At 37.5% G+C, this 11,318-nt stretch overlaps 2 protein-coding genes across 2 annotated transcripts; both read left to right on the forward strand.

Moving 5' to 3' along the window:
• Nucleotides 1–775: 775 nt before the first annotated feature.
• Nucleotides 776–10,268, forward strand: LOC131157226 (zinc finger CCCH domain-containing protein 34-like). The gene is made up of 3 exons (XM_058111211.1): nt 776–1,023; nt 1,774–1,884; nt 6,375–10,268. Exons 1-3 carry the CDS (start codon nt 952–954, stop codon nt 7,812–7,814), a joined length of 1,623 nt encoding a protein of 540 aa, XP_057967194.1. The 5' UTR covers nt 776–951; the 3' UTR covers nt 7,815–10,268.
• Nucleotides 9,695–10,268, forward strand: LOC131157227 (uncharacterized protein At1g15400). The gene has a single exon (XM_058111212.1). The coding sequence runs from the start codon at nt 9,695–9,697 to the stop codon at nt 10,043–10,045; it is 351 nt and encodes a 116-aa protein (XP_057967195.1). The 3' UTR covers nt 10,046–10,268.
• Nucleotides 10,269–11,318: the final 1,050 nt, after the last annotated feature.

The raw sequence follows: 11,318 nt of genomic DNA on the forward strand, positions 1-11,318 counted from the left end.
GACATTATTATAAGAGTATTTTAAATAAGTTGTGGGTAATTAAAGGAGTACTTTGAAACAATTGTCAGGTTATAGGGATAATTTTGACATTTTCAAAAGAAGACACCAGTCAGGCCAACTCAAGTGATAAGAGCGAACTTGTGACTTTGGAGACCTCAAAGTTACAGGTTCGATTCCCCCTTGAGGCATTACGACAGTAAATTACCAGAGATGAGTCAATGGACTTGCAGCTTTCACTCTTTTGTGTTTGGTATCACATCATAGTATCCAATGTGGTGCAATGGTAACCGGAGTCCCCGAGTTATATATATATAAAGATGGTTTCAAATTGGTGAATTTCTTGGAACTAAGGTATAATCCTTTCCTCCTTGTTTCGGTACCGTACAAGGGTAAAATGGTCATTTTAATCAATTTAATAAAAGAAAAACACCAATAATATGAACAAACAAATAATTTGGAAGGAAATAATAATGTGAGAAAAGAAAAAAAAATAGGTAGAATAAAATAATACTGTAAATCTCCCATTAAAAATAAATTTAAATTTGTATAAATTGAGATAAAATTTTGTAAAAAATTAAAATTAAAATTAAAATTTTGACAAATTCATGAAAATTTAAATCTAAATTTTAAGATTCATTACGAACATTGAAGCAAATCCACCAATTTTTTTGGGGCTGGAAAAAGCAAATAGCTAAAAATAAGTTGTGAAAATAAGGAATACACAAAAAATCAGGAGCTTCATTGCAAAAGAAACTCAATCTAAACTAAACCCCAGGGAACTGCCAAAGGACTATAAAACCCAAGCGCACAATAACTCTTCCCTCACGCTCCCTTCCACTCTCTGTCGTCGATTGGTCGCTCTGCCGCGCCATGCGAGCAAACCCAAGCATTCATGGTGACTTCTTGATCTCCATCTAGAAAACGCCCCCTGTGCGCATTCCTCCGTCGAATATGGAGGATGAGTTGCAGAAACGGAACACGGACTGCGTATATTTCTTGGCGTCACCCCTTACTTGCAAGAAGGTTCGTCATTTGCGATCACCCGTTTCGGCTGTTGTTGATTTGTTTACCCTAATTTGTTTCTCGCGGTTCCGTTTGCTCGCATTGCTGCAAAATGGCTCTGTTTTTTGATCTTTGTCCCCGAATTCATTGTTGCGAAAGTTCAGATCGAGGATGTTAGCTTTAGGGTTTTTTTTTTTAATGAAAAGATCTAGCGTCTTTTTTATTTGATTGAAGTTTTTTGGTAAATTTTGGTCCTTTGACTTGGAAGTTATGTGGAAATGGATTTTCTTTTTCTACCGACCATGGATCAAAATTTAATTTTCCTTTGTTATGGATAAATAGAAGTTACAAATTGTTCTAAATTGTTGTAGAAGTGGGCGAGATTTACTTACTTTGTAGAAGATTTATGTACTCAAAATGCACACACAAATAATTGTGTCAAGCTTGAAGAAGAGTGGGGGGCTAGGTGACTGGGATCTTATATACTCATTTGGTTCTCCGTCAGAAACGAAGCTTCAAAATTGTTGATCAAGAGAGAGAATTCTTGGTCTTGTTTTTTTGTTTTTCTCCATTTACTTATCCCTGTTGTCTCAAGCAATACTTAGGATACGTTCATCTTTTTCACATGGCATGGAACGCTGTATTTATTGCCCTTTAAATGAGGGGAGAATGAAGCATTTGGATTTGTTCAGTGCAAATTTTATTTTCTCGATTGTTCTATTTTGCCTTTCATTTGCACTAATTGAATGGGATATTTTATTTACTTTTCAGGGTATTGATTGTGAGTATCGGCACAGTGACATAGCGAGGCTTAACCCGAGGGATTGCTGGTATTGGTTGGCAGGGAACTGCCTTAATCCAACATGTGCTTTTCGACATCCTGTAAGCTCTAATTCCATCTGATCCTTCATTTTGATTATGAAGTGGCATAAACCTGGAATCTATGCGATACAGCCCTTCTGCCCATTTGCAGTTTTTAGGTGTAATTCTTTAATTGGTTTGCAGTGCTAGGTTGTTGCATGAACTCCAATTTGATAAATGGTTGTGCTGCTAAAGCAGAGGAATTTGTACCTGGAGTGTCATATTTGCATTTTGATTCATATAAATATAAACATTATCATCCTGGTTTTTGACATGTCTCTGAATGGTGTGGTCTCTATGTCTAGCTGGTAGCAAGAACAGCAGAGTTAGGAAATCTTTATTGATCAATTTGAATTCTCAGTTCTTTTAACATTCAGTAGTATATCGAAGACCCCACATTTGTAGGTGTAAAAGAATGTGTAGTTTGTTAGAAGCTTTTTAAACTTATGGCAACTATACTTGAAAAACATTTCTATGCATGATAACTAAGTTTTTGTGGAGTTTTATATTATAAGTTAATTAGATGGACCAAAAATATGTTTTTGAATGTAAATGAAGCTTTGAAGATCTCCTAGAATTACATATTAGCAAGGAGGTGAAGAGATTGAAATGGATGTGTTGGTGTAACATGGATTTGATGTTTCTAACACAGTTTGCAGTTCAAGTGGTTGAATGATATCCAGCATGCTTGTGTGTGTGTGTTGTGCATGTATTGCTGGTACAGGTATGTTCTTCACTTGATGACTCAATTAGCTTCATTATTGCTATATTAGGAATTAGCAAAGTGAGTGCATCAGTTGGGAGGTGGTGGCCAAGTGGATTAGGGGGTTAGTGATTGTTGTTGGAGACTGAATTTTTTTTGTTAGAATGTAAACTTTCAATTATTTTATCTCAGGGGAAAAAGTCAGTACGTGCCGGGTGTTCGAAATTTCGTCTAACATGTTCTAATGGATCTGGGATGGGAATTATTTTCTTATATGGAGAGGCTCTTAAGGGGTCTTATAGCCTGTTGTTAATGGGATACCTAAAGAAGATGAGCTAGGTGACGAGGAAAAGGTTGTTTTGAGTCCCTTCTAGTTTTAAAGTTTTGATGTCATTTGAGCAATGAGGTTGAGGAGTACAGGGAAAAAATAGGAACATAATTAGTGTTGCTGTTGACTCTGTGAAAGGTGGAGAGTGGTTCAAGTAAGAAGTGGCTTCATGGGTCAGGTAGTTCTCGCTTTATTCCACTCAATTTTGTGCATTGTCTGAAAATGTATATGGTTCAAATTCATAAAACATAGTTGCTATTGTAGAAGTGGTTTTGAATGATTACCATAGTGATGCTTCAGGAATCTTAGCTGGGGATGCAAACTGTTATTTTGAGTTTGTAGAACCGCTATAGTCTTGATTGGTGTTTTGGAAGCCAGAGGGATGTTTCTTACAGTTTCATGAATGTTGAGGATGCTTTTCAACAAGCTTGCTTTGTGATTTGGGGGCAAATTGAATTTTCAGATAAAATTCTACATTGCTTGGGCTTGATAGGGTTGTTAGAAAAAGGAGTTTCTTTGGTGCATTGAAGTTATTTTCGTTGTGGTGTGATATGATTCAAGAAGGGGGTGCAATGTATTAATTGCACCTCATGTTTGGAGTTCTTTTCTTGTATTGATTCCATTGGTTTGGTGCAAGAGGGTGGCTCACCCTGTGATCTAATTACAAAATAATCTGAACTTAGTATGTTCCGGTTTTCAGCTTCATAGCTAGAGCACTTTTAGACACCTAAAAACGATATTTGTGCTACCAAAGTTGGATCTTGGTGCGGCCATAGTAATTGTGGTGTCTTAGTGTTGGGGAGGAGAACTTTTTTGCTTTGGAACAATGCAGTTGCAGTGGATGGTTTACTGTGTTTATAGATTCTGACAAAAAAATTTGTTTCTTGACCCTCGCTGTATTTGTCTCCTCAAAATCATAAAATGCCTTAGAAGGATCCTAAAAAGATAAGGGATTTTGGTAGTATCATGATGTAATATTGTACGCTTTGCATGTTATTAAAATCATAATATTTGGAACATGTAGATAGAATTGATTTAAGTTTTTGTTTGTTTTGATTTAGATTTTATTTACGTTATACTTTGTAGCAGAAATTTCTCCAGAAACTTATGTCAAGTACTAGAGTTGAGTACAGTTTTTTTAGAAGTTATGATGGGTTTATTGCTATCTTGGTTCATCAAGTATGGTTTCTGGTCAGGTATTTTCTATGATGCTAAATTGGCAAGATGAATTTTAATATCACCTTGCATTAACTATGGATACAGATATGGGAATGCAAAATATGAGTATGGGGATATCAGTTTATTATAAATAATGACGGTTGTACACGCACAGAGTCATCAAATTCTACCAGCTTCCATCCAAAGACAAACACATGTAACGAGCATCAAAGGGGACTCGAATAGAATATGAAAGAGTAGAAATGCATGAATTTAAATATGTTATAATTATTTGCCATACCTTGTGTTGATTTCTTTAATTATTTAGCTATTGCCTTTGCTGGGTTTGAGCAATGCATGGGCCATGGATTCGGAATTCTCTGCATTGAACATGCCACCATACAAAATTATATGAAGTCATCCAAATCTCAGGCTTCAAAACCATGCTCCAAAATGCAGCTTTGATGTATTTAAATGTCAAAACATCTACATACATGCATAGGTACATCATTATAGCAACATATAATTGTATATGCATGTATTTTATATATACAGGACATGCTGTGGACATGTTAAGATGCATTATTGAAGTCTCTAATATAATTTGGAAGCATTTGGCATGCATTTTAGTATCCTATGAATATTAGTATCTAATTCAGTGCCTCAGAGATTACTTGTTTTAGATGATTTTTTTTTTTTGGACAGAGGTAGGGGTGATTGGGAATTGGGATATCTATTAATTTCTTTTTATCCTCTTTTTTTGCTGGCCTGCGCAGCCCCCCTTGGGGGGGTGGGGGTGTGAGGGTTGGTGTTGACCTGCAGGTTGATTGTGAGAGTTGGAGAGTGACATTAGAAGGGACTCTGAAATTTTGTCCATGAATTCATTTTTATCTGTCTCTCTCTTTTCTTCCCTGTGGTATCATGAGTTGCTAGTCTGTGAGTCCTATCTTATGGTTCCATGCCTTAAACTGTTCAGATGTGCAAGGGGGATGATTTGATAGAGGAATTAGTTGGGTTTGTGAGGAAATGTATTGGGTTTGGTCTTTGCTGAGATTGCTGTTTGATTAGGCATTATTGACATTCTTTAAGGGGACATTTGGTTTGTGGCATCTTTAAAGATTTCCTAGAATGTGATGCTTCTGCCATCTCATTCCCATGTACATTTGAGCATTGGAATATGATGTGGCAAGAATTTTCATATTTCTGGGAATGAAAGGATTCCCAAAAAAGATGGACATCCCATTCCCCTCCTCCCTCATGGATAAATTTTGTAGGAATCTCATTTCCATGGGAATCCTACTTTTTGGAACAAATTACCCTCACTATTTTGTTGGGGTGGACAACAATCCCCTCATAATATATATTATTATCACTCTCTATTATTATATCTCACCAGATTACCCTAAATTATTTTGGTTAATTGATTATTTAAGTGTAGAATTTTTTCAAATCGGTTGATGGAAATCTTAGGACATGGATTTAATTAAGTAGGTACTATTGTTCCACTATAGTATAGTAGTTTGGGATAAGATTTTGGCTGTCTTAACTCTTTTTAGATGTACTTGGACTTTTCCAAATGCAAAAAGATGCAGCATTGTAGCATGTGTCAATGGAATTCTTGGCAGTTCCATGTTATTGTCTTTGGAGTTGGAGCTGCATAATTTTTCATTTTTGTTGTTTTGGGGCACATTGATATTTGTGACAAGTATTGACAATGGTGTCTTGCATCACTTTCACATAAGGGGCTGGTTAGGTGTGCAGAAACTTCTCCTCGAACTGTTTGATGTTTTTTGGAACAATAATGGTAGGCAGATATTTGTAAAAATTGCTCTCCCAGTTTCCCAGTCAATATGCCGGGCTTTGGAGTGCAGTTAGCGTACGAAGCTCTTGCAATTGAAGGGTCTAGTCATCTGGGGAGGATGTTCTGATATAGACAGATTACCACTTCATATGGAGAGGCATCTGCTGTGATTATCCAGATAAAAAAACTGGTTGTCATCTTCTCTCAGTGTCTGCTCTCATGTGTGCACTCGCCAATATTTTGAAAAGGGAATTTGAAGAGATGGAAGGGTTGGCTCTGCCCAAACCCTTTTCTCATATAGCTTGCCACAAAACTTCAACTAAGGGGATTGAAGGCATCAGATGAATTTGGAGAATTCTAAGTGTGTTTTAATACCTTGTTTTTTTCATTTCTGCCATAGAGCTTTCCTTTATTCCACGCGTTCTGTACGTGAGTTGTCATTTTATGTTTGTGTTTGTGATGTTCAATATTCCAGCTTATTGTTGTCCCTTGGTTCTCTTAATTGATGTGTTTTTCCACAGCCATTGGATGGGCACAGTGAAGGGTCGCTTGAATCTGCTGCCGCTCCTTCGCAACAATCCTCTGCAACCACTAACAAGACCAATGTTCCCTGTTACTTTTACTTCAACGGATTTTGCAATAAAGGCGACCAATGCTCTTTTTTGCACGGACCAGATGGTAGTACTGCTTGGAAATCGGTAAAAACTACATCTGCAGGTGCTGATGCACCATCCTTAGACAACAAGACATCTGTAGGAAGTGACATCCGTCATGTACCAAATGAAACACATCCTAATCTATCTGAGACTGCTCAAAAGGCAGCATCGGAAATTCAGTTTCAGCCTAATGATGTTCACCAGAAATCAGTGCCTAATAAAGTTGTGAAGCAAAGTGCCTATCCTCAGACATCAGTATCTGAGTCTGAGGAAGCTGCACCAATAAAGTCAGAATCCTTGCCTCCAGAAGGAGGATTGATTGAAAGCGGATCACTAATTTGCTCAGATCAGAGTTCAGATGAGCAAGTGGATGGCCATGTTGAGCCAGAGGAGAGGTGGGAATCATCTCCAGGTTTTGATGTCCTTGTGGATAATAGATCAGACGATATGGGTTATCAGGATGATCCAGAGTACGCTGTAGCACTTGAGAGGGAGGGAAGGGAGGTCAATGACCACTTCTTGAGGTATGATTTTGAAGATCGGGTCGAGTATGATTCCATATATTCGGATGCAGAAATTTTGTGTGAGCACAGGATATATGATTCTTATGACCGTTTGGACTATGATCATAGATCTGAATATGGCCAAGTTCCCAGGCGCATGAGGCAGAGAATAGCAGATCCTATATTGTCTCGAAAGAGAAAATTATTGCCAGTGGGAATGGCTGAGAATGGCCGGAATGGTGTAGATCTTCGAGAGCATCTCAGGAAACACAGGATGATTGATGGTCATCCGGTTAACCGTTTCTCTAGGAGGAACGACTCACCTCGTCTTATTGGTCGAAATCGGGAGAGATCTCGAAGGCATGGTGCAGGTCAGCGGCTGCATGGAAGATTAGCTTCAGAAGTAGGAAGAAACATGATTGGATCATTTGGTGAGAAGGAATCTGTTTCAAATGGTGTCAACCGGCAAGACCGGCTAAGGCGCTTGCGACTGAATAGGCCCAGGCACCATTTTGAGGAAAAGAGGCAGGCTAAGATGCAGTTTGTTCCATCAGAAGTTTCAAGGGAACCACCCACAAGGGAAAGGAGATACACTTCAGAATCCTCTTCATTTACCGGACCCAAGTCCCTTGCCCAGATCAAAGAAGAGAAGAGAAAAGCTATGGAAAGTGGGGATTGCTTTGGTGTAAGGGCGGATCCAAGCAGAATGTCTGTAGCCGACTTCCAGGGTCCCAAACCTTTGAGTGAAATCCTCAAGGAAAAAGGGAAGCTGGGTTTGGATGAGGAAGACAACATTTGTTGAAGCTGAAAAAACAATCATATTGCACAAAGCTGAAAAAGACATGACCACCTAGCATGCTCTCTTGATCGTGAACTTGTCTGCTGGGATCTTTCATTTCTTTTAGTAGGTGAAGATAGTTTTCTTTTTTCCTCTTCTTTTTAAATTTCATTAGTCGGTTAAGATAATAGGGCCCATCGGGCCCTCGAGAAGGAGCCCATCAGCACGTGCTAAAAATCCTTTCAAGATCCCTTCTATTAGCATCCAAACAACCTAATTTGTGAATGCGAGACTTTAACTTGGACCAGGCAGCGTACTGGCACCTGCATATATAGATTTTCTCAGAGGTGATTGAGAGCTTTGTCTTGATTTCCTGTATAGTTGTTTTTGACTGCTCACTTCTAGTTAGCGCATTTTGTATGAAAAAGAAACTCTGGGTAAAAGCTGTTGATGGCTCCATGGTTTTTGTTCTGGCTAGCAGTTCTGGTATCTTCAAGTATCAACGCCCCGCCAACTGAGCTTATTATCAAAAGTTTTTTTGAGGGACATATTATCAGTTATATTTTACCAATTTCCCAGTGATAAACTTTGTGTTAGTCTGCTGGAAACTCTCTGCTTCAAGAAATTGCTTTTAATTGTTGGTGTTAGATAAATGGTGCAGTGGCAGCAGTACCTTGTATAATATATATATATATATATTTCCTTCTTTGGAGCTAAACCAATTTATCAACTTCAGTAGCATACGAATTAACAAGTGATGCTCAGAGGATGATCCCACGTGGTGAGGGTTGCCGAACACTTTATTTTCGTAAATTTGTGTGCACAAACATTGTTTTGAAAATATATATATATATATATATATATATATATATATATATATATATATAAATAAAGAAACATTACTCTTTTCTCTTACCATTATTTTTAAGATATTTGAGGTAAGGAGTCTGAAGATGTGCTACGGTATTTAACCATAATTCTAATTGCTTCAAGTGGGATCTGGTTCTATGTTCACCCTATTGAAAACTATTTTTGGTCTGGAGAATGGTCCAACTCAATTACACAGAATGATTACCACTTTTGTTATCAAATGATTGCTAATGATGGGCATAAGCCCTGTTTACCCCATCATGCTCCCTTTTGAGCGTTCGCATCACTGTGTGCTAACCAGCTTAACTATACCTAGTTCAGGTGCGTAGGGCCAACCCTAACACATGGAAAATTATAGGAATTAAGGCTCTTTTGCCTCCTGAATTGTTTGGGTTTTGGGCTTAAAAGGAATTTTGATACCTTTATATATATATATATAAGAAATTGATCTGCTGTTATAATTTCAGCCTTTAGGGATAAGTCGCCCTCCCTATGTTTTAGGTGGTGTTAACAATCCATTTGTATTCCCTCTTATGATTAGGTTTGTTTGGGTTTAGTAAAAATCAAATTTTAAAATCAAGTAATCAACAGTTCCTTTCTATTCCTAAAGTTGTCCATAATAATAACTCTTTTTTTTAGAGAGAGAGAGAGAGAGAGAGAGAAGGATTGTGGAACTACTAATTTGATGTTACTTTTGAAGTTAATGGCATGAATGCAATGTCAATAACTTTACAAAATCACAGGCTGTAATGAGGCGGCAGGTAGCAGCGAGAACAGGGAGTTGAAGACTGTTAAATTAAAAATGTAGTGGGGAGGATTTTGTAATTTGGCTTCTCAACCATGCTGGTGTTTTGTTTCTATTCTATATACATACATGATAAATTATTGATAATTCTCCCCTCTTTTTCATTTGTCATTTTCATCTCCGTCTCTCTCTCTCTCTCTCTCTCTCTATACTTGTAAGAAAAATTCCAAACTACGCCACGCACAGACACAGAGCAGCTGGACTTCATTGAGAGAGAGAGAGAGAGAGGATGGCAGGTCTGCAAAGGTCTGAAATATCCTTCAGAAGACAAGGATCATCAGGCTTGGTGTGGGATGACAAGTCCTTCTTATCTGGGGAATTGATTGCACAAGAGCAAGATCAGGAGAAGCCAAAAGCAGAGCAGCACCGACAAGAGGAAGCAACACAGATTAATGCAAAACCCAGAGAGCCAAGCTCATCCCGGAGCGCCGTAATCAGATCCGCCGCCGCATATCGGACGGTGAAGGGGCCTCCGGCAGCCACCGACCCTCCTTCCCCAAAGCTCTCTGGTTGCGGCTTCTGTGCCATTTTTGGGAAACCAGTTCAACCCAAAGCCACCCAAGCTCATCCCCACTCCTAGTGCTCTCATTAATTAACTTGTACATGTTCTTTCAGTACGTAAATTGCTAGACACAGTTTCAGGTGATCATCTTCATTATATCTCTGTTTCATATATACATCTGTGTGCGCGCGCCTGTGCTTCTGTCTTTTGTTTGGATTCTCTCTTTTTTGATCTCCCAAGAAAAAATTAGATAGAAAATGAGTTGTATGTATAGCAAAAGCAAGTTCTTTTCTCGATTTCATTCTCTTATGTTCATGTAGTTTGGTTTGAGCATTGGTGTCTTGATTTTGGTTTCTCCAAAATAAACCAGATTAATTCTATATTTGAAGAAGATTTACATTAAATTTGGATAAAATATAATATAAATTGTATAAATTTTTTTTAAGTTGATTCAAATTTAAATTTAAATTTAAAATTCAAAATTCAAAATTCATGTTTGTTATCAAACATAATGAACCCATTTAGATAACATTCAATAAATGAAAATTCTCTCTCTCTCTCTCTCTCTCTCTCTCTGATTATGTTTTTACCTAATTAGTATATAATTCACACTAAGAAGGTTGGCTATGTCATATGGGCCCAAACTATGAATTCTTTTGTTCTTTATATTTTTTTTCTTTAGTGGGGGCTGAGTAGTGAATGGAAGGGTCATATAGAGCGGCGAGTCTGAGCAGGGTGAGGTGTGAAGCTGTTGGATTCAAACTTGGGTTACTCACATGTGATGTGGTCTTTATTTATTATTTTCTTTTTTGGCAATATTCAATATTTCAAGAATTGTATTTCAGATGAGGTTCCATCCCATTAAATATGTGAGTAGTATCACATTCATAGTATGTGTGGTCCTAAATAAAAAACAAATTGATTAATCACTTTCTTGATTCAGTTTGACACGAAATATGTGATTTTATTATTTAATTTTAGTCAGTTGTTAAATACGACTTATACTATCTATTAATCGAAATTTGTTTTGACTATTTTTACTGATTTTCTTTCAATTTGATGAATCAAAAACTTAGATCGGTATTCGGGTTAATGGATTTAAGGGGTATGGATCAGTTAGCCCATATTCTTTAAGACAGACATTAATCATTGTCTAATTGTTTATAGGGAATTAGGATAGAGGGTGTTGTTAGTGATAATGATTAATAGTAGTTAGGGGGCCTGTCTTGATTTGTGGTTGGTACAAAATGGCTAATCAGTAACGTAACCATTTTGTCTTTCATTAAACACTTCTAATTATTGCTCAGTAACATGTCCTATTTCCCACTGACTCGCTGACTCAGTAACATGT

Source organism: Malania oleifera, chromosome 6 (assembly GCF_029873635.1).
Source record: "Malania oleifera isolate guangnan ecotype guangnan chromosome 6, ASM2987363v1, whole genome shotgun sequence".
Taxonomy (NCBI): Eukaryota; Viridiplantae; Streptophyta; class Magnoliopsida; order Santalales; family Ximeniaceae; genus Malania; species Malania oleifera.

Excerpts from the sequence above, each read along its gene's own strand:
- LOC131157227 (XM_058111212.1), top strand. The coding sequence starts at position 9,695 with ATGGCAGGTCTGCAAAGGTCTGAAATATCCTTCAGAAGACAAGGATCA.
- LOC131157226 (XM_058111211.1), top strand. The coding sequence starts at position 952 with ATGGAGGATGAGTTGCAGAAACGGAACACGGACTGCGTATATTTCTTG. Across the intron at positions 1,024-1,773 it reads CACCCCTTACTTGCAAGAAG|GGTATTGATTGTGAGTATCG; the intron begins GTTCGTCATTTG and ends TTTACTTTTCAG. Across the intron at positions 1,885-6,374 it reads CATGTGCTTTTCGACATCCT|CCATTGGATGGGCACAGTGA; the intron begins GTAAGCTCTAAT and ends GTTTTTCCACAG.